The sequence below is a fragment of the Aquila chrysaetos genome, chromosome 9, assembly GCF_900496995.4.
Source record: "Aquila chrysaetos chrysaetos chromosome 9, bAquChr1.4, whole genome shotgun sequence".
Lineage (NCBI taxonomy): Eukaryota > Metazoa > Chordata > Aves > Accipitriformes > Accipitridae > Aquila > Aquila chrysaetos.
This window is the reverse complement of record NC_044012.1, coordinates 39,890,242-39,913,311: the sequence shown is the minus strand read 5'-3', so window position 1 is coordinate 39,913,311 and position 23,070 is coordinate 39,890,242. Positions and strand designations below refer to the sequence as shown.

Genomic DNA, 23,070 nt, shown 5'->3' with positions numbered 1-23,070 from the left:
TGATATAAAATGATGATGAAATATATTCAGTGCTGCATACTGTGATAGAGTTTGATGGAGATGATGAGTTCAGAGGACATAAAAATTTTTACATAAGCTTTGCATTGTGTGTCTATGTACTTCTGCTTCCCAGTTTTTACCCTCTACCCCAATGCATAATTTAGGGAGAAAGGAGGCATAAATTATTTTCATCTGGTTTTTTTAATTACAAACTATTTGATGCAGTTCTGTTAGAACTAAGTAATGTCCCAGACACGTCCTAGTTGTTTGAAGATCTGTGGGTACTGTAAAGAAAGACTACTTTGGTTCTATTTCCCCTTACACTACATATTACAACCACAGTTGGACCAATGTCTTTGATGGGCTCCTTCAAAGTGCGAAAGTAGTGCCGCAGCCAGATGCTTTTAATATCTTCAGAAGCTCAGTGCTATGTTGTAAGGCAAAAATAGAAACACTGGCTAAAGCATAGGCAAGGCTGGTGCAGTTGCATACTTTTCATTGTGAACAGAAAGCCACGGAGATGCTATTAGGGATCAGGATTGGTAATGAAAACTACTTCCCTGGAGCTGCACTCCAGTAGGATACTCAGTGGTTGCGGAGTATACAAAACAGCTGTTGAATATAGATAATAACAATACATTTGCTATTCTCAGCTACTAGTGTATATTGAAATTTTGTTTTGTACGATTCAGGTGATGCAGTAGGTGTTCAGAAGTGCAGAAGGAATACAATTATATACAAGCCTAGCAACTATGAATTTATAGCTGAAATAAATATTTGAACTCTTAAATTTTTTTCCAAATTATAATTTCAGCTGTGCCATTTCCAGTTAAGTATGTAACACGTCCTCTAAAGATTTTCCAACACTTTCATAATAAGCTAGTTAATAAATGCACTTGCTACATTATGTTACAGGGTTATCTGTGACTTTAAACCTTTATTGAGAATGGCTTAATTACAAATAAAAATATATTTATGTATAAAATCCCTGCATGTAAAATACCCCTTCCTTTGCTATTGACATCATGAAGGAAACAAAGTGACAAAACATTTTCAGAATTAGTATTTTGATAGACTATCTTGTAATGGGAAACAAAGTTTCAGAAAATGCCGATGTTCTGAATGCTTGTGCAGTGAGCTTCTTACTCTGAATTTGTGTCATATAAATACTCAGTCTTTTCACTTGGCTTTTGCTGCTTCCTTGTGTTTTCACCTCTCATAGCCATCTTCCGTTTGGCGGCTGTAAGAGATCCTGTTCCAATGGTGGAGCTTTCCTTTTGTCTGTATTAGCTTAAACAGCTTTGTTTCTTTATCTTTCAGTTTTGTTGAAGTTTTTAAACCCTGGGTACTAAATATTTAACAGTCGATATTGTTACACCTATCTGTGCACTTCAGAACACTTAGCATGCCCTTAAGTTCTTGTCTTATGTATAAGCTCAAGATTCGCATTTGGATAACTGAACCAGTAAGAGGCTAAATGTCAGTTACAAGCCTTTTGTAAGAATTGTTTTTATTTAGCTAACCAAGCCTGCTCTAAAATAAATCCTGTGGCAGTTTAATGGTATTGAATGAACGACCTATCTGAAAATGCATGGGTTAAGGAAGTACTCCATCAACCTGTAGTTTACATACCTGTTAATTAGTAACATAGCTAATACAATCTCTCTAAATCAAACATCATGAATTTGGACTCGGACATAAAAATTCCCAGATCAGTAGCCTTCTCATGACTTACTCTGGAGGAGTCGGAAGGCATTATCTGTAATAGGTTGTGTAGTTTTTTCTGGGATTCTGCTGGTGCCACTAATGTTCTACTGCTCACAAATCACATCCTAATTTTTACTCATTTTGCAAGTGTAAGTGTGTGCCACTATGTATTCCAACTTCACCAATGATAAGCAAAATTTGATATACTGAAAATTTGTCACATACTTTTTGTTTGGAACTTTTTAAAGGCTACTGCATTTTAAATCTGCTACTATTTTTAGCCTTTGTACAAAGGAGTGCTCTTGATTCTACTAAGTATACTTACTGAACACTTCCCAGATACTTTTCAGTAAGTCAACAACTGATAGAAGAAAATATTTTCTCTTAGAAATTTTTTTTACCATGCTGAAAGTAGATTCCTATTTATTATTTCCACCACTAAATAACAATGTCCTCTTACTGTTATTCCACACAGTTCCAGAACTTGAACAGTTCTTTTCCTAAAACCATGCCAAAGGTGTGGGATCTCTGTCTTAAGTGCAAAATAAAATTTTGCTAGCTTTACATCAGAATTAACATTGATTTTTCTACCCACTTCAACATAGGTGGGACTGGAGATCAAGACTTGTAGGAAATTGTGATGGATGAATCTGAAATAGGTGGCTACTTCTTACACTTCAGTGTTCCTCAGCAAAGTAATTAAACCCAGGTAATACCTGAAAGGATTATGAATGGGCTGCTACCAATTTCACTTGATAATGTCTGAATACAGTAACTCCAACTTAATCCAAATACAGCTGTAGTATAAGACTAGAAAATGTGAGTTCCTGCCTTTTTACTTGTAGCAAAGAGATGTTTATACTCCCTCTTTTCTTAATCGATTTCAGCTGTTCTTAGGTCACTGAGCTAAAACCAATAGTAAAATTCGGCTCAAATTACGATTCAGAGTTTTAGTTACAATCCAGTATATGCTGTCAGATATTTACAATTTACACACAAAATGTATACCATTAGTGTGGATGATCATTTTCTCTATTTGGTTAATAAGTTTAAAGTTTATATTTAGAATGGATTCTGCAGAAACTGGCACATGTGGGTGGCATAATGTTCAGACATTTTTGCAAAGAGCAATAAAGACTTCTAGGTACAAATAAAATACATTCACTTAAACTTTTGAGGCAATACAGACTGCTCTAAGCAGTCATCCTAGAGGATTTAGTCAAGAGATTGAGTTTGTAGTACAAGGGAACAATACCAATAACTATGATTCAAAATTTAATGCAGTGACATAAATGCTAAATCTGTGTAAGGTGAACTTGGTACATGGGAAGTCTCCTTGAGTAAATGTGTTTCATTCCTACAACGCAGACAATACTTATGAGCCAGAAAGGCATCTTTTGTTATTTGAAAGTGGTTTAAGCTAGTATTTTTTTCCTTCCATAATACCCTGCTGAACCTCAAATCTTTAGGTTTAGGATGAAGATCAGCCCTTGATGCTTTGACAGAGAGAGAAACAGGCATTTTCTACTTTTTTTCCTGGTTTTGTTTACCTAAACCTATGTATGTATTACCAAGTGTTAAAGGTCATAAATTTGGTGCTTTTTTCTCATGTCTTTAATTTGAAAATAAGCTCAACGTGAACAGGCTCTGGGCCTGTATTTTAAAACTGCTGTCAAATGTGCGGTGTTGAAAATGAAGAAAAAAAACCCCAAAAACTGAGACATACATTGCAAAATCAGATCCGTCATCAGGAAAAAAAAAAAAAGGTAAAGACAGCATTGCAATATAGTCCTATCAATGTCTATAAAGCCTCCCTTGTTTAAGATCCCACTGCAGTTCAGGAGCAAGGTCTCTGCAGGGGGAGTCCTGAGACAAGCAGCCACCTGCCATGCAGGCTGCACAGGAAAGGACCAGAAGTATCAGGTGTGGATGTCAGCTGTCTGTGTAGATGAACAAAATATCTTCATCAGTGCCGTAACTTGTCCTGGCTTCCTCAAAGTTACTGATGCTGGTGCAGCATGTTCCTGTTAAGGAGGAACAAAATTGTTACTAAAAATTCAGAAGAATTTGCCTGTGACAGGCTCTTATACTACGTCTAGTGGCCTCTACAAAGAGAAGTAACTAGTATACAGACTAGACCTATCAGCTTAGGTTGCAGTTTTACTCAGGCAGATCTTTTCACCACAAAGGCAATCCTCACTGAAGGATTAATTAATGCTGTAAATAGGTAAGAAATTGGCCATCCTGTTATATTCTGAACAACAGTTCAGCATCTCTCACTAACCCATCTGAAAGCCAAACAAGTTTGCTAGAATGCGTATCTCAATGCCTCAAGTAAATCACCGCACGAAATGCAGCACTGATTTAATTAATGTGGAAAAACCCCTTCTGACAAATTGGTTAGTGATGCTTGAAATATCATGTACACTATTTGGGGAAGTCCAGCTCTGGCTCCATATTACAGACATGTTAGTAAGGCAGTGGCTGAGAATCCACCCGAAAGGAACAGGCTACTTACGGTCAGCATAGGCAGGGTTGTTGTAGTAAATACTCCCTGAGGCTTTGTTGTAGCCACATAACACAATGAAATGGCCCTGGTAGTCAGGATTCCTGCAGAAGCACTTCTGTCCAATAGGGAGGAAGCAGCAGTATTTGACAGGACTTGAGCAAAGATCACACAATAGCAGGACTGCATTCACTAGGACGATGGCTACATGACCTTGGGACAGGTGGTTTTGGATGTCTTGAACAGTTACTGTGCTGCAGAAAATCAGACACAGTTATTAACCAGTTTAGGAAAGACTGGTATGCAATGAAGTGTGTGATGATGGACAATACTTAGGACATGTAGCTAGCATGGTTATTTTTATATCACAGGTACAGCTTTTTGCTGTTAAACCGTGCAAGCTTTCCTACAGACAAAGCCTGTGTCATTCAAGGCCTTTTGATCTCATTGCTGCTACTGAAGTGCAGAGCAACAGCTCTGGATTCTGCAGTAATGTAAGTATAATCTCAGAATGTATCAGATGCCCCAGAGAAGAGTATTAAAGGAGCTGGCAACTCGTTCAGTAACTTGAGAGACTTTTGTTGTGGGAAAATCGTGAGTGAAGTGTTCTCTCTTGCTCTTAGAAAAGCTTATCTCTGAAGCACCAAATCTTTATTGACTGAGTGGTTAAAGATTGTATAATCGCTAACCAACTTGATGTGCCCAAACTTGCCTCTGTCACACATGAATACGTTTCTCCCAGTTGCAATTTTGGACTACCTGATGCTCTTGAGGCTTTATTTCTATAGTACCTCCTACAGGGAACGAGTATTAACCAAACAACCTATAATCTCGTCTGTTAAAAGCTGTCCTTCACTGAGGCAGATGGTGTATTCCATATGCATTAGAAACTCATCCCTTGGATACATTCCAGATGTCGGGGAAGTGTGCACTACCTGACTGAACTCAAGTGCTTTTTAATCTTTTCCAGTGTCGCTGAAGCAAGATGGACTGACTGTCCCTTCTGTCCTGTCACATCTCTAGTTAAATAGATGGTGCCATACAGACTTCGTGTATGTTAAAAAGGACACTTAACGATTCTGCTAAATGGAAGTTGCATTACAGCCCTCAAATGCTGTTGTGGCTGCCCTGCACCCTCTCTTCTTTTCTTACCTGTAATCATTTACCCCACTTTGACAACAGAGATCCAAATCCAGCTTCACTATAAAAAGGGATGCAACTCAAGCTGAACATGGATGCTTAGTTATTTCCCATGTAGAATATCACTGTTGGCTGTGAAACAATTCTGCAGTTTTTCCCCTTCTCCTGGGTTTGCAGCTCTTTTATAGAGGTTCCTTATTTCATCCTCCCCTTGGCAAAAGCTCGTATGCTAGCTTTTTCTTTGCATGTCTGTCTAGGAACAGAGAGCTGTAATGTTTGCATAGCTCTGGGAACAAGGTGTTGTGTGCTCAGGTAGCACTCTCCTTAATTCCAACAATGGCCAATTAGAGTGCTGTAGCCACTCCGGACTGGGTAATTTTAATGGATAATCAAATTCAAAACAAACAATAGTCAACTCCCGTCAGCATTTTCAAATAACTCATTCTGTGTCGTGACTATTTTTCCTCAAACTTCATTATTAACTCTTGATGTCCACTTTTTTTTTTGAGACATATATTAGACAGACTCTGTAATTCACAAAAAAGGCTCAGGGCTTGATTTCTGTCTCTTTCACCAGTTTAGCCTGGTGACTCCAAGAAAAGCATGGGGCCCACAGAATCTCCACAGAGAAAAGAACGAAAACAATAAGCTTACCACTTCTCCACCAGCACCTTGCTGGCTTTGGCTTGTGCAAAAAGCTGATTCACTCGATTCTCTTCTGTGTCAAAGTGCTTCCTGTAAAACGACTGTGGAGATAATAGAAGTTATGAACTGGAATGATGTTTACCTTAGGTAATCTACCACTTACAATCCCTGCTAGCAAGGGCCTGCATAAGTTGGAGATCTGGCTATGGGATAAGAGATCTCTCCCTTAGTTCACTGGTAACAGGATAAGGATTCCTGCTCTAAATTGTAAGTTTAAATTCACTCCTGGTCAGTTACTGTTGTAATTTCCATCCAGTGGCTATTCAGCTCCCTACATGAAAGAAGCCTGTCTGGTTCGTACTGGGCAGGAGCTTGCATTAGAAAAGCCATCGCCACTATAGGCCCTCACTGGCCCCCTCGTTGGCAGTCCTGAAGAGGCCAAGCTCTCAATGGACATGGAGGCTGAGTTCCCCTCTCACCTCTAGAGGTGGTTCCTCCAGGTCAGGGCTGAGGCACGGTGGTGGGGAAAGTGTGGAAGCTAGCACTGCTGCTGCCCAGGCTGTACCTGTTCTGTAGATAAATAGAGGGCTTCAGTCTCCAAGGCTGTCAAATAGGCTGGAACCTTTCATGAGCACTACATGAAAACTTTTTATAAAATTCATATTATGGAATCAAAGATGTAAAATATGTGGGATCATATCTAGCCTTGCCTTTGGAACTGATTTGTGCCAGTTTTGGCAACAGGCAAACCTTGTTTACAGGAACTGTGGTTAATTGTCAGTAACACAGCAAAGCTTTTATAGCGTAACACGCAGGACTTTTAAAACCGTCTGCTGTCTCCCAGTAGATAAGAATACTAACCTGATTTTTGTAGCCCTTGTCCACTCCAAGTGTCTGGGTGCAAAATTTATGCTTAACACCAAAGTGCCGCATTAGGTAGGCCAGGTCAATAGTCCAGATACTCTTTGTTAACTGGAGTTCCTGGATGGCTTTCTGAAATTCATCATTGTCCAAATGATTCAGGTACCTATGTTATTAGGAAAGGCAGGGGAAGGGGAGCACAGATCTTAGGAAAAGCAAAACGTGTGCTGTAGCGCCCAAGCCTCCACAGCACAGGACGTAAAAACTGAAACAGTGGGCTTGGCTAAGAAATAACCCCCAAAAAAACAACCCACAAAGGAGCCACAAATTTAAGGGAAGGGAAGGGAGTAGGGAATATTTAACTGGATTTACTGCTGACTTTCTATAATTGGAAATGTATGGGTATCTTGACTGGTTTATAGTGCTAGAAGAGTACAGGTGCTGTACAGTAGGCAAGCTATACTGAGCAAGTATAGAACTCTGTCCTGAAGGGCTTACAGTCTAAATGTACAAACATATTAGAGCAAACACAGAAAGAAGTGTTAAAGACTAAAACTTTTGCTTCACGCAATAGATGGATTTCAAAAGGAGGAACTGTAAAGGAAGTCGGTAAATATTTAAAGGAAGCTTGTCTTAGGCACTGATGGCACAAAAGGCAATAAAGGGGAGATGAAGTCAGGAGGAAGCTTGGGATAGGTTGCAAAGGGGTGGGGAGAGGCAGTTACAGAGAGTTCTGGAAGTCAGAAAACAAATGGAAGTAAATGGAAAAAAAAGGACTGGAACTGAGGATGCAGGGCAAACAAGGTCAGATCAGCAGGGTGAGAAGATTAATCTAGGAAGCTGAGTTTTGGGCAGACTGGAGTGGCAAAGAGGTAAAGGGAATAAAGAGGCAGAGGTTACAGTAGTCAAGATGGGAAATTACCAGCACACGGACTAACGTCTTGGCAGAAGGGATGGAGAGAAATGAAAATCTTCTGCTTCATATCTACTAAGTGGACATCTAAATAGGTATTTCTCCTGCACCTAAGCTCATGTTCCTCTGTGGAAGGAAAGAGGAGTTCAGCAGGACAGCTACTAGTTCAAAAAAAGAAAAACCAAAACAAAACGAAAAAAACCCCAAGGGGCAACACAGTGCATTGTTTTGAAGTTGAAACTACTCCTGGAACAAAACCACACTCATCCCACACACTGGGGGCTCAGCAGGACAGAGGTAGTATATACTCAGAAACTGGGATACACCTACCCATCACTTGAAAACACAGAAAGGAATCAGGTGTATTACTGTGCTAAGTATCAGTTCTGAATTACAACAACAGGAAAGAGGGATAACTTTTTATCAGCTTATGCATGCCAGCCTGCAAAGTTCTTAGAGCTGATCAGGTATTTTGCGTCTGTCAAAACAGTCAATTATTCAAAAGGGTCTGAAGTTCATCTTAGTTTTATTTTCCCTTGCTCCTGCTGGAGAGCTGTGCCAGGCCCAAGCAGCAGTAATTCTCCAAGGGTACCCGGGAATAGGTGCTCTCATAAGACTAAGTTAAACTTACAGCTGCTTCAACACATGTCTTCTCCCTGGACACTGCTTCCCACTACCTTCCCCACGGGATGGGATTTCCCACCCATTCAAACCAAAACAGTCACTTACTGAAGCACCATCCTGGAGCAGGCTAGCCCACAGTCCCAGTGGTACAACTGCTGAATGACCGGCACTTTCAGCTGGATGCAGTCAACTGTAGTGAAAACACCCCGTTGTGAGTAAAACACGAAAGATGTCAGTCCATACAGAAATGTTTTTTCCATACCTCGGCATTAAGTCAGCTTGTCCTCAGCACTATAGCTGCAGAAACTTAGGAACATTTTTTTTACTTTATCTGATTGGCAGGTATTTTTTTCTTTCTTAGGGGAATGTAGGTTTGCTATTTCTGTACAGTTAAGCATTTGGTTTAATCTGATACTCCTTTATTGTTCCATACCTGGATCACTCTGCCATATAGTCCACCCCCTTTTCCTTGAAAGTTTCTTTTTTTTTTTTTTTTTGGTGGGGTGACATACCCACCAGCCCCTAACTACGAAGCTTTATTCCCCTCCTAAATAATAGAAGGTAAGGCACAGGTATTCATCCTTTCTCTTGTGTCTGAATGTATTTCTGTGCCACAAAAAGAGTTAAACCAAACTGTGAGAAAACAGACACAACCAAGATCTCTAGGCATCGATCTCTTCCTAGCCCCACAGATTTGAGCCTTTTCTACAGATGCCTTTTTCCTCAGGGACTGTAATTTATGTGAGTAGTTTTAGGTTAACAAAGCTCACAAATGGCACCAGTTGGCTTTTTGTATTAACTCCCTCAATAACTCAACAAAGGGAGAGGGAAAAAGCACAACCTTTACCAAAAAGTCCCAGAATACAAGTAACTCCATTCCTCTGCCTCAGTTTTTATTTTCATAGGCTTGGCAATGTGGTGTTTTCAGTTTCAGAAATGCCCTTGCCACTCGAAGGACTTGAAGTGTTGTGCCTGTTACTGCTACTTCAACGTTGATCGAAATGAGTTAATCGTAAAGGGCTTTTCTCAACAACCTTACCTTTGACCTAGAAAAGACCTTTGAAGACACGAGGTCAACTACATTTTAAGATGGGAATAAAAATGCCTTTGACATCATGTGGACTGGCCTAGCGTGTAATCTTTTATTATTTTAAACAAAGCTATAGCCTGCTGTAGGGACAAGCCAGTACAGAGATTCTGGACTCTTTCCAAATATTTTTTCATAGTTGTGCCACTGTTCAATCATGACTTTGAAGACTGGCGTACCCTTTGGTATATTCAGTCTTTTTAATGAATCTAGATTAAGGCGCTCTTAAGTATCCTAAAGAAAAAATGAGAACCCAATTCTGAGATTCTCCTCAAACCAGGATCTGTAAGTATTTTGCTGTCATTTTTTTCTTGGCACGTTACGATTCTGTCCCCTTTTTGTTACTACCGAGGGCCTCTGTCAAGTCCCAAGATTAACTGAAGAGGGACACGTTTTCTACGTGAAGACTTCAAAGGGTAATAACTTTAATTTTCTTGGATGTTCAGCTTCCAGTCATCCTGTTTCCCAGCACACCCAGACTTCTTCAGCGATGACTGTCAGCTGTCCCGAGGTAAGCCAGAAGCCAGCATGCTCTGTGGCTGTAAATATCACTGAAAACACCTCTCCGGTTCGCCAGCTCCCCGGCGCAACGAACTTACAGCGGGAGCCAGGAATCCCACATTGCTGCTGCTGCTGCTGGCGAAACCGGCGGCTCCGGGAGGGCGGAGGAGGCCGCCAGGGCCTCCGAACGGGACGGCAAGAGCCGCCCGCTCCCCGCCGCGGCCAGGGCCGTACCCGGGGCTCGCTCCCCCCGGCCCCAGCCGGCGCCCAGCCCGTTCCGCCGAGGCGGACCCCGCCGCGGAGACACCCCCCCCCCCCCCCCGCCCCCGGCGCCGAGGAAGGGCTCCGCCCGGCACCCCGCTCTCCCCGGCGGCCGCCCGCGGAAGGAGGGCTGCGGGTAAGGCGGTCGGGGCCGGCCCCGCCGCCCCGGCGGAGCAGCACTGACCTGGCGGCGGCTCCCCAGCCTCCCGGGGGCTCTTCATGGCGGCGGGGGGGGGGGGCGGCTGCCGGCCGCTCGCTACCGGCCCCGGCGAACCGGCCCGCGCGGCGGCGCGGCCCAGGGGCCCGGCATGCCTCGGCGCGGCGCTGGCTCCTCCCGGCCCCGGCCCCGGGGGCGGAGGCGGAGGCGGGGGCTGCGGGGGGCCGGGCCCCGGCGCGCCTGCCCCGCGCCGTCGCCGCGGTGGGGTGGGTCGGTGGGCAGGGGCATGACGCGGCGGGAGGGGGCCGGGGGGAGACCTGAGGCGGGCGGGGAAGCGCGGGGCGCGCCGGTAACCAGCCCTGTCCCGGGGACGGGGCGCCGCCGGTGGGACGGGGCTGCCCCCCACCCCGGCCGGCGGGACAAGACTGCGGCGGAACCGTGGTGCCGAGGCAAGGCGGCCCGGTGGCCCCCGGGCGCCCTGGCGGTGGCGGGCGGGCGGGCGAGGGGGGGGGGGAGAAAGGAGGCGGCCGCGCCGCCGCCGCTTTCCGGTTCCGGCGCGCGGTGCACGGCGGGAAGCTGGAGGAGGCCATTAGGGGGTGAGCGCGGGCCCGGGCTGAGGCGGTTTGGCGGGCGGTGAGTGGCGGAGGAGCCGGCCCAGAGCGGGGTTCCCCGGCGTCCCGCGGGTCCCCGGGAGCGGCAGGGCCCTCCTCGTTCTCCGGGCGCTGTGGGGAAGCTCCCGAGCTGCGGCCGCCTCCCCTGAGGCCTGCGGCGCCCGGGCCTGAGGGGGCGAAGCGGCGGTGGGGTAGCCGCCGGCCTGCGCGGGCCTCGGGGGCTCTGCTCGGCCTCTCGGGGGTGGGTGACCCCGCCGGGCCGGGGCTCTCCTCTGCCCCTGGGGCCGGGCTGAGGCTGGGGACTTTTCCTGTGAAGGAGGGTCGTGCGGGGCGCTCGCCGGGGCCGCGGTGTGTGCGTGTGGTGTGGGCTGGGCTGGGCTGGGCTCCCTCGTGGTAGAGCCCGTTGCTGAGGTGATGTGGTCTGCGAGCGGGGCTGCGCTGCCCACAGGTCCGGCTTAGGTCGTAGGCGGTCAGGCAGGCTGTGCCGTTATGGGACGCACCCGGGGCTATTTCCATGTGAGGTGCACCTGGGTATACAAGTGGTCCGTTATCTGGTATTTACAAGCAAATTTCCTAGGTCGGAAGAGAGCTGGGAAAGACTAGCTTTTTCTGATCTTTTAAGTCTTTTTCCTCCCATAGGCATCTTTCCAGAGAAGTTTTATTAATGCCTCGTCAGTGCATGTGGTGCGTTTGGACAAGAGAGAAAAATCAGTGCTTTACACTGGGAAAGATCATAGATTGTGTAGGTAAAAACCTAGTCTACAACTTTCTTTGTAATTATGTCCTTTGGGTTTTTTTCTTGTCTCAGGTGTAGAGCCATAGCACTGCAAACATGTCAATTGGAGTGCCAATTAAAGTCCTGCACGAGGCTGAAGGCCATATTGTGACATGCGAGACCAATACAGGAGAAGTTTACCGAGGCAAACTTATTGAAGCTGAAGACAACATGAATTGTCAGGTATACCTGCTTCAGAAGGATGGAGGGAAGGCTTTCTGGTCTGTGCCTGGAAAGGCTGATAGCTAGCTTATTGGCAGCTTGATTAAAAGACTGTTGCTTTTAGTCTTAGGATAAAGAAGACTAACCGTACTGCTACATGCACACTGTCTTACCATCGCGAAATGCATTCACGATTACCGAGTGCTCCAAAGAGGCCAGAGTTTATTCTTTCTGGTTTTAGAGTCAGATGGGGCATTCCTGTCAATAACATCAGTGTTCTTAAGGTTCTGTTCTGTGAACAATGTTTCTGCTGGAGTTCTTTATTTAAAGCCACTGAGCATAAGAATACACAAGCCTTGATTTAAGAAACAGAAGCTTTTTTTAATGCATGTTACTTTAGTCGTCCCAAGAGGGCTTAATTTTGATTGACTTTAAGCAAGCTGTTGAGATCAAAACGCTTCCTTAATAGTTAGGACTAGAACAGCTTTATTAAAACTGATTCAATATAACAAAAAAAGCTAACAAAGCTGATAAAACTAATTTGCAAACTGGGGAGAAAGCAAAAGTCCTGGGCCTGCTTGAATAGTAGCAGGCTTAGGAATATGTTTAAATGGTCCTGGATGCTTTGTGTCACGACTCCAGTTGAGAAAGCAGTATGCTTGGAAAGTCTTTGGCTTTGATACTTGAATCCTGGCTGTATATTCTACAGGCAAGAGAAATAAGAACACAGAACTGTTAGAGGCCTCTGTGAGCACTAACTGATCTTTACTTTCCAGATGTCCAACATAACGGTGACATATAGAGATGGACGAGTGGCACAGCTTGAACAGGTGTACATCAGAGGTAGCAAGATACGGTTTCTCATTTTACCAGATATGTTGAAGAACGCTCCTATGCTAAAGAGCATGAAGAATAAAAACCAGGGTTCTGGAGCTGGGCGAGGAAAAGCAGCTATTCTCAAAGCTCAAGGTGCGTACAGTTTGTTTATGGTCCTCCTCTGACCACCATTTTGCTGTAGAAGAACTGGAAAACTGTCATCTTTATCGCTGAGGAAATGTAAGCTGTAAGAAACTGAAAGATTACTGGTTCATACATTGTTTTTCTGTAAGTTTCATCTTCTGGTGGGAGTCAAGGCTCAAATTGCCCAATTACCTGAATATGTAATATTGATGTTACAATAATTCAGATATGGTGAGCAGTCCTGTTAAACAGAAGCTTTATATAAAACTTTATCCTCTGTTTTCCAGTGATTGTGGCCACTAGCTGTTTAGAATATTCAGGGAAGGATTCAGGTGTTCTTGTTAAGCTTTTGTAGAAAAACAAATTCAGGTATTAAGATGGTACTTAAACTATTGGGAAGCTGTGATTATTAGCCGTTTTGTAGTTCACTCTCATTTGTACCTTTCTCAGGGAAACAATCTAGTTATAACAAGATTGAGTAATGATCATGGGCTGCAGACTCCTTGGTTAACTTTAGCAAATGCAGTAAGGTCACGTGCGGGAGTAACATCTGCTGAAATGCACTGTGTTCTGTTGCAAAACCTTAGAAGACCGTGGGGTTTTAAATCTCCTGGGCTATACATATTTGTGTGGCAGCTTAGGAGGACCACAAAGTGTATGAATACTCACTGCATCTGTTCAAAGTAGCAAGACTGTGTAACCGTTAGTTCTGGTTCTTTTCGCAGAAAACTTTTTGCTGTCATGCCACTTTCTGAACTTCATAGGATAGCCTCGTTTCCTTGCTTCTAAGCAAGAGACTTTGAGTGTTATTTATGTTTTGCTTGTCAGCTGTTGAGATAAATATGCAGTTAGATCAAATTCATGTCATCCCTGATGTTTTCTTTTTTCAGTGGCTGCAAGAGGAAGAGGCCGTGGTATGGGCCGTGGCAATATTTTCCAGAAGCGAAGATAATTTTGGTCTTGACCGACGTGCTTTTTTTTCAATTAGGGGTTATTAACTTGACTACATGCGCATTGGTATCAGTTTTGTTTAATAAATGTTTCTGACAAAAACTTGTCTGCTCTTACATGACAGGACTCCTCTTGGGCAAATACATTGTAGGTTGATTTCAAACTTAAAACAGCTTTGTCTGGAAAATAGTGAACTTTATATCTAGATTTGACTACTTTGTATTTGTGTGATACATTGACTTTTAAAGATCATCACGTTTCCTTTTTCTTGTTTAGTCCTGTTGTCATTCATTCTCTAAAGATTAGAAGGCATTCTTGATGAAGAACTTTGAAATAGTATGTTTTAAAGTCATATTAGCAGCTGCATTTGTGGAAAATACAGTGAAACAGAGGCAGCTTCCTGAGAAGCAAAGCACTATGTTTTTTTGCTTTATATGGACCTACAATAGATAGAGGTCCATCTTCAGATCTGTACATTGAGCTTGTATTCTTGCGTTTCTTACTGTTCTCTTTGGATAGGGGGAGAATTTTTCATTAGGATCACACAACTTTGATAGCCTGAGTCTATATTTGCAGTGAAAAATTCTATTCTAACTCTTAGTAGTTCTTCCCTCTGCCTGGGAGAAGGAAGACAGAATATAAAATAGACATTTTCAAGGATAAATTTGAAGTGTTTTGTAAATTTGAAAGGTAGTGCAGGTATATGGGGAAAGTCTTATAAATGGTTATCCCTTAAATATAACTTAATACAAATGCTAATCTTTTGAACAAAACTTAGGATCAACTTTAGCTTTTGGTCTTGATCTCTATCACTCTGTAGAGACGCTATCAGCTCATCTGCAGGAAGCCAAATGTAGTTGTAACTTTAGTTTATTTTGCTAAAAGTATAGTGTGGTTGTTCTTACTGACTTAAATGGTTGTAATGTTTAAATGTAACACTTCTGAACCTAATCACAAACTTGCATACAATCAATTATCAGTCTGTACATGTACAAAATAGCTAGCCTTGGTTTTTCTGCTTTGATGCTGTGAAGACTCTCCCTTGTGTGCAGACATGGAAGGTGAATTAATGTATTAATTTGTTGAATTGTCTGTAAATAAAGCTGTATTTGGTCTCGCATCACTAGAAAAACCCTGCTACACGTTCTTCTGGGTAGTAATGATCCTAAACATTTGCATTAGAAACCTCCTTAAAATGTGTTTAAGATCTGCTTGAGCTTAGGTATAAAAACACTGTAGTGTCATCTCATGCCTAGGCTGAGGAACTTGTCCAAGAGACAAGACAGTTTTCACAAAGCCCTGCTTCAAAACATGGTACGCGAGTCATGTTCATATAGCAGTGATGCTTTCCTGAAGACAGTATTTCCAACTTAAAATGAGCAATTTGGGGCTTTAGTAATGGTATTAAACACTTCCTTGTGGAAATGTGTCATTCTTCAAATTGACAGTCACTCCAGAAGTGAATTGTGACAGATAATCAGTTGATCAGGCCATTTCCCTCTTGAGTGTATCTGTGTAAGATATGGGCAAGTAAAACTGCAGTGGCCTATTGCAAACTACAACCTTTCTAATCACTAGTAGTAACAGCTGTTTGTACTGTTTGGAATTCTTCAATAATCAGTTTGGTTCTAGCTCTTACTGCGGGAGGGAAGACATTTTCACAGAATTTCCTCCCCATGCTTAAGTAAAGCCTTCTGAATTTCACAAGACTGTCCTGAGAAAGACCATCTTAAAATCAATGTGAAGCTGAAGTCCATTTTGAGTCTTTATACTAGATGCCCGCTGAGACTGACATTTTATTGCACAAAGGAGAAAAGAATTGCATCCTCTTGCTGTACCATGAGTTTTATGGTCAGAATTGAACTGTCTGCTTGTAGCATCCCCTGCTAATGCCTTGGTAGGTAAGAATAGGTATTTCTGTTGACATCCACTGGCTTTCCTTGTTGCTGTATGGTGGTATACAAGATGTTCACTTCCCTAGCAGGTAGTAGTATGGCTAATTGAAATGTCTTTTATTTGCAGTCTGTTAACGGGTTTTTATTGCTTTTAATACATCAGGCTTGTGATTGTGTTGCTAATCAAGTCAGAATTTTTGTACAGTGGAGTTACACCACCGTCAACAGGCAGAACCGGAATGGCATGGTACATGATTACTTTCTGTGTAACTTGAGTCAAGTGTCTGCTGCAAGATTTTATAGGATGCTTCTTCAGCAGCTAGAACTGCCATCTCTTCTGCAGCAAACACCTAATAGAAACCTGAGATTATTTAGTGCAACAATTAATTGCCATAAATATAAAATAGTATAGGATGGAGTGTGTGTGTATTGAAGGATGGCAAGCTGTTCTGCTTAAAGGGTGCCATCCTGGCCGTGGCTAATGTACAGTGAGTGACAAAGGAAGTTACCGTTACCTTGTTTAGTAACAGGAGAGACAAGAGGCATACTCGCAGTTTGAGCAAAGAGAAGTCACTTTGCTAGAACTCCTTTGGGTCTGGCTTCTGTTGGTTTTCCCTGTAACCTCTCAAGGAAACTAACGGTGAGGATTGCCGCATCTTTTTTTGCCAGGACTATCTGGTACTTCCCAGCCCTCAAAGCTCTGCTTTCTTTTTCTATAAAACCTCCAAAAAGAACTATTAATATGTGGAAAAGGAAGTAAGCCACAAATGGGGCACTTGACTAAAAGTATTGTTTGGAAGAGGTTCAACATTTTGGCAAGGCTGCAAATCTGGCCCATTGACTTCGGGTATCGCTGTTTCCTTCTGACTGCTAAATAGCATGTAGCCTTTTCTGAAGGTTAGATGCTAGCTTCTTTTGCAGAGGGCAGGGAGAAATTGCACATTTTGACCACAGACAGCTACCGGAATGGCAAAGGCTTTGAAACACCAAGGGGAACCCTAAAGAGTATAATGGCTAAATACTGTTTAAGCTAATTAAAGCTGCCTGGCAGTAGCAGGTTTGTTGGGGATTGTTTCCACTAATGATGATTGGCTTACCTTTTCTATTGGTTTTTAAAGTTCCTGTTCCTCCTGCCTGTGCAATGCCAAGCTTGTGTTCTCTCCACTGACATCTCCTCTCTTCTCTGAAACAGTTGATGTGGCATTCAGCAGCACTGAGAGCAGAGGGACAACCATGAATTTCAGAAAGAAACAATAACCCTCCCCAGTAGGTTTGACTGATAGAACAAACTCTGCAGTATGTCTGCTTTAAGTTCCTACCCCTTCTGATGTTTCTCACCCTCTGTATTTGTGACTGTCCACTGAGCAAACAGCAATGAAACTTTTTTTAAACTTTTTTTTTCCAACCAGTGTTGTCTTAGCTTTTAAGGTTTATTTAAAACATGTAACTTATCTAATCCACATCAGCTTTGAAGAAGATACTGGATTTTGCACGAACGAAAAGCTTTGCACTATGAATTCAGGTCAGGGCTGAGTCTAGGATGAACTATTTACCCTCTTCAGAAAGGTATTGTGAATTAGCGTTGAAAAGTTTGAAGTTTCACACACTGGTAGGAATTTAAGCCCCAGCCAAGATAAACATATCACTTAGCAATTTCTGACTAGACTAACTGATATGCTAGTTTGTTACAGGCTGCTTTGAAGATCCTACGTGCAATGTGTGTGCTATCCTTACAGTGTGATAAATCAAAATTTCCTTCTAACAAAGGATGTCTCATCCACTAGATGGCTCTGTCGGTAAAAGGATGAAATAAAAGAAACCAGAACCCTCTGGAAGGAAAAAATGCAAGAAATGTGACTACCTCTATAAAATCCATAAACTCAGTGCTATTACAAACTCTAGCATGAAAATACTCAGCTTATTTTCTTCCCTCTTCCGTGTTCCAGAGTGCTGGCTTCGTACGCACCCAGGTTATTCCAGCTGTTGCTTGATGCTGTGTCTTTCCTTGGTACTTGGCTAACTGGGCATGTGCACTTAGGTAGGTGGTGCAGATTCCTCGAGTTCAGCAACTCAAGCGATCTGTTTCTCTTGGACAGAGAATAGTATGGATAGACACAGCTGTCTGTTTTTAACATCCGCCCTTATTTGTCACTGGTTTTTTTGTGTGTGTCATAGATTGCAGCATTTCTTTTCATTCTTTGCCATTGCTTTGTGTGTGGGCTTGTAAACCTCTTCCTATTCAGTGGGTTCAGGGCTCACCATAGTTTCCTGCTTTTGACAGAGGGAGACAAGCTACTGGCCTGAAGATTTGACATGAACTTGCCCCTTTGATATAATCGGTGTAGATGCCTTTGAAGTACTCTTGTGGGACACAGAAGCTACACTGCAGCCATGCAAAATGACGTATGGAGAAGTGCAGGCAGAAATTCACCCAGTCTTCCTAAGTCAAAACTGAGATTGTGCTGTGGTACAAAAACAGGGGAGACCCTGATAACGGCAGAGAAGAGTTAAATGGTTGGAGAAGGTATCACTTGAAAAAATTGGTTTGCACAGAACCGTAGGACTTTTCCTCACTGACCAGGTGCTTTCATCCCATACATGTGCAGTTCTGCTCTCCAGGTGTGTCTAACTTACATTTGATCCTAAAGCTGTACTTTTCTTTATTTTCCAAGGGTACTCTGCAAAGTATCAGTCTGTGGGGTATTGTGTTATGACCGAGAGAGGCTGGGAAGGGATGCTGTGTAAATGAGATAAGTGGCAAGCTATGGTGTCTCTTCTCTGAGTGTAATTACATGCCACATTGTAAAAGCCCTGTTCTCCAGGATAACAGAACTTGGCTTATACCAACTCTCAAAATTGCGGGAGAGGCAGCAGCCTCTTAATCTCTGCCAGTGAAAAGCACAAGTAAAAGGATGTGGCCCCTAGATGTCCCATGCCCTCCATAAAACCTCTTCTAGAAGGACAGGTGGAGTGGAAAATGTGAATTTCTGGTGCTGTTGATCAGGATAAATGTCTGGTCTGTATCTCTTTGCTATTTACGCTTCACAGTGAGCTTTCATTTAAAGTAGAGATGTCCTATTTCCTCTTGCCAGTAAAACGTGAGCAAGGATGGAAGGCTGACATCCCAGTGGAGTAATGATTTGGTAAGGTAGCAAAGGGTGGAATTCTGAGGTCTACAAGACAGTGTCAATGATTTGGTTGCTTATTTCTCAGCCATGGGTCAAAATGGAGGAAGGGTTCTCCCAGGGTTCTTTGGTGTTTCCATCGTGACAGAGGCAAAAGTTTAGATCTGGACTTGCACCTTATTGCAGCTAAGCTGATTTCAGACAGTAACACCTGATCTTCCTCCTCTCATATTAGATAAAGCTAACTTTATGGGACCCTCCTGCCTTCAGTGTTTCTTTGGGAGGAAATACGGATACACCATGTTTAAAGCATGGTCCAGAGTAGCCTTGAAATACATGCTGATACGGGCAGTGTGCTGCAGATTACTTTGCAAGTAAGATGATACTGTTCTCCACCTCCTCATCAGCGCATGGACAGATCACGCCTGTGGACAGAAGAGCTACCCTATGACTACAGCATGCTGGTGCCTGAAGTAGCCAAAGCAGTGCTTGTCTGCAAGTACTTTCCCAGATCGAGTTGCATTTTAACTGCTTCAGGTGTCCTGTTGTTGCCTGGTCCTGTAATTATAGTTCTTGATAGTGTCAAGTGTACTTTGGAGGTAATGAATAAGGAAGTGCCACGCTCCTCTGCTCATGCTAACTGTTCCTCGAAGACTAGGGTGTGGGATTATTTAACTCAGTGTGGACGCTGACATTAGTGTGCAGTATGACCAGTAGGTTCGGGGTGTTTTTACTCCACCTAATTCAGACATTTAATGAGAAAAGTATTTTGGTTTTGTGTGTGAATTGGTTGTTCCTTGTAGACAGGCTATTATTCCTGGCACAGGACCAGTCATTGCATAAGCAAGTATTGTACAGCCCTCTGCTGCTCAGCAGAGACTATCGGAGTCTATGAAAAGTGGAGATTTTCCAGCATCATTAAATTCAGGGGAGAATGTTGAAGCCCTGGCAAAGAAACAGATTGTATCCAGAATATGTGTAGTTATCCTGGGAGAAATTAAAAGAATGGCAGAAAAACACTATTATTGTTCTTTTGTTTAGTGAACTGCTTGCAGTGAACATTTAATTTGTTCTTCATTTTCCCTTGCCTGGGGACTTGAAATCTGTTGTCTGGTTGGGAGTTTGCCCTATTTCCAGCTCAGTGGAGACATACTAGTACATCTACTCCAGAGCAAACCACTGCTCGTTGTGAGGCAAAACTCCTCACATTTTGTCCCACAGTGCCTAAAATGTTAACAGGGAGTGGGACAGAGCACTCAGCAGGAATATCAACAGCACTGGGCTGGTGATGCCAAGGGAAGGCAATGGGAATGCCTGGATTTGCAGGGAGATGGTGGGTTATATGCAAGTGTCCCTTTAGCTTGTTCATGGCTCCACGCTGTAAAGTGCCCGACCGCTGCTTTCATGTGCTTTTCTTTACACAGTAACTGTTACAGGGTATGAAGACGTTGTCACCTCGCATTTCACAAAGGGCGATGGAGACCAAGCCACGAAGAGGTTCAGACCAGGATCTGAAGACAGATTTGGGCCCGCAACTCCTGCTGAAACCAATGAGCTAGGTACCTAAGTACTTTTCAATATTTATCCTTAAGTGACTGGCCTAACAGTGTCCCTGGAGCTCAGGGACAAAGTCTTCAGAGGCCCCGTGAGTGCTCTAACCGCTGGATCATCCCAGAATCGATGGTCTCTGAGCATTACCTCCTGCATCAGTCTCCCGTTGAACAGTAAGCCACTCCGTGGTGGCTTACTGGAGCGGATACTTCTTAGGATATTCAGGCTGCTTTGCTGGAAGTCCCTCAGTGGCATCTGGAAAAGTGCCGTTTCGTTGTTTCTGTTACAGCTGTTTTGTACCCTCTTTTCTGATTTCTCTGCTCTCCTGCAAAAAACATCAATCCTCCTTGTTAGGCAATTCCAGTAAGGCCTGCTGAATCTGTGCTACCTTGATTTATTTTCATCCTCCTTCCTTAATTCCTCCTTTAATTTTATCCTTAAAGGACACGGACCGATGTTCCCTTCTGGAGAATAAGAGAATGTTAGCTGTAAGTTTATAACAGCTGTAGGTGCGATCCTGCTGTGGATTCCTGTGCTTCTGGCAAACATGTTTACTCACTATAGGTAAAAGTGAAAAATGTCTTTATGGAGAAGCGCTTTCATGGAAAGACATGAGACTGTGAATCTGGAGAAGAAGTTACAGTCTCTGCCTCTGTTCTGGAGGTTTATAGGTAAGTTGCTTGACATGATAGTCGTACTACTTTCCTTGCAAGGATATGGGGAAGATAAATCACTGATCAAATGATCCTGGTTACTCTGGTAAGAACACCTTGCAAACTCTCTCTGCCCAGGTGCAACCAAAGCTGATGATTAGAGGATTAGGCTTATCTATAATCCTCCTTTCAGGAGACTTGGTTCTGTTTTCAGGGTAGAAGCCTCTCCACCCCACTTGGCAGAAGAGAGCAGACCTCTGCAACACAAATGTGCATTGGCTTTGTATTCCAGTTTTGAATGTGTTGAGTGCAATTTACGTCTATAAATAACAAAGAAGATATGTGTTGTCTAAAAATAGGAGCTGGCAAGGTGGTTGCGTTTGGGCTTTTTGGGGAGAGGGGATGAGTTTTTTGGGAGGTTGGCAGTATTTAGCCTGCGTTAGAGACACAAGTCAGGCCACAACTGTTATGAGCCCATGGCGTCTTTAGAGGTTTTGGAGTACTGCAGCTGATGGCCCTCAGCAGACATGCTGTGAAGCTGAGAATTGGATAATGCACAGACTCATGTAGTGGCATTTTAGGTTGCTTATTGATACCTTTACAGTATTCTAAAATCTCAAATAAACTGCAGGGGGAATAGTTTTTTTTTTTTCCCCGACACAATATCCAGCTGAGAAACAGAACTGAAGTGTGGAGATTTTTACTCTTCTATAACAAAAAAAGTGTTGCTGTTTGTTGCTTCACAATTGAACGAGCTCCCTTCTGCGTGTCTCAAGTGTCTCTGGAACAGCTCCACAGCAAGACTTTTTTTTGCAAAGCTCAGTCGTTAGCCAATATTGTTCCTTTTGAAGAACACTATATAAAAGTGCACATCAGAGACATCTTTAGAACCAGACAGGAATGCGTCATTTTGTCTGCAGTCTTGTTCACCTCTTGCTTTTGAGGGCAGTGTGGATACAGCAGTAGGGAGTACTGTGGTCTGGGAAAAGAAGGAGTGAATGCACATAGCGGAAATGTTGCTGCTTCCTTGCGTTTGTTAGGATGTGCTCTCTTTGTTTTGTCTTTTCACTGCAACCTTTTTTTCCAGTTAATGAGCCAAATTTGACATGGAGAAAGCGGGTGAAGCTCTAAGGAATTCATCAGAGGTTTTTCATGTCAGAATTTGACTCCAAATACATGAAATCTAATCCTAAACCCAGGCGGAGATTTATACCATGGGACGTGCTGAAGCCTCTGGCTAGAGACTGTTGGGAGGGTCCAAGGAACAGCTCTCGCTTTACCTCTGCAGCCTTATTTGAGCCTTGCTTTTAGTGTGTGTTTCAGCTATCTCTTTTTGGAACATGATCCTATCCTTAGGCTGAAACTAATGCTATGGGACACACCGATCCCCCAGTCTAAGGGTTACACTGGGGATAATTCTAGTAGCAGCTTTAGCTTTACTTTAGCACCCAGACCCCCAGTCCTGCTTTACAGCTTGGCTGTCTCTCTCTGAACCCCAAACCCCGCGATGGCTCTGGTCGTTTTACCTAGTGGGGGTCTCCCCGGACAGGCGCAGGGCACCCACCCAGCCACTCTCTCACTCCCCCTCCTCAACAGAGCAGGGAGAGAAAATGAGATGAAAATACTCATGAGTCACGATAAAGGCAGGGAGATCCCTCACCAATTACTGTCACGGACAGACTTGACTTGAGGAGAATTAATTTATTGCCAATTAAAATAGGTTTGGACAGTGAGAGACAAAGACAAATTAAAACACCACCTTCCCACCCCCGCCTTCTTCCCAGGGTCAGATTTACTCCTTCATCCCTGACTCCTCTACCTCCCCTCCCCACGTGGCACAGGGGGATGGGGAATGGCAGGGGTTGTGGCCGGTCCGTAAGAGGTTGTCTCTGCCTTTCCTTCCTCCTCACACTGTTCCCCTGCTCCAGCGTGGGGCCTTCCCAAGGTCGCTGTTCCTTCAGGGCATGTCCCCCTGCTCCACTGTG

At 43.6% G+C, this 23,070-nt stretch overlaps 2 protein-coding genes across 7 annotated transcripts; one reads left to right on the top strand and one right to left on the bottom strand.

Annotated features, from left to right (window-relative positions):
- Window positions 1-909: 909 nt before the first annotated feature.
- GUCD1 (guanylyl cyclase domain containing 1) lies at window positions 910-10,574 on the bottom strand. Its single transcript, XM_030024751.1, has 6 exons — window positions 10,430-10,574; window positions 8,502-8,586; window positions 6,860-7,025; window positions 6,008-6,099; window positions 4,226-4,467; window positions 910-3,731 (listed from the first exon to the last, which is right to left on the bottom strand). The coding sequence occupies exons 1-6, from the start codon at window positions 10,464-10,466 to the stop codon at window positions 3,640-3,642; spliced, it is 714 nt and encodes a 237-aa protein (XP_029880611.1). The 5' UTR covers window positions 10,467-10,574; the 3' UTR covers window positions 910-3,639.
- On the top strand, window positions 10,360-14,981 carry SNRPD3 (small nuclear ribonucleoprotein D3 polypeptide). 6 transcript variants are annotated; one of them, XM_030024758.2, is made up of 4 exons: window positions 10,360-10,381; window positions 11,822-11,971; window positions 12,727-12,919; window positions 13,801-14,981. In XM_030024758.2, exons 2-4 carry the CDS (start codon window positions 11,846-11,848, stop codon window positions 13,860-13,862), a joined length of 381 nt encoding a protein of 126 aa, XP_029880618.1. In that variant the 5' UTR covers window positions 10,360-10,381; window positions 11,822-11,845; the 3' UTR covers window positions 13,863-14,981. The 6 variants fall into 6 exon arrangements, with proteins under 6 accessions (XP_029880618.1, XP_029880614.1, XP_029880616.1 ...); XM_030024754.2 differs by lacking the exon at window positions 10,360-10,381 and adding an exon at window positions 10,592-10,668; XM_030024756.2 differs by lacking the exon at window positions 10,360-10,381 and adding an exon at window positions 10,752-10,851.
- The last annotated feature ends 8,089 nt before the right edge of the window (window positions 14,982-23,070 follow it).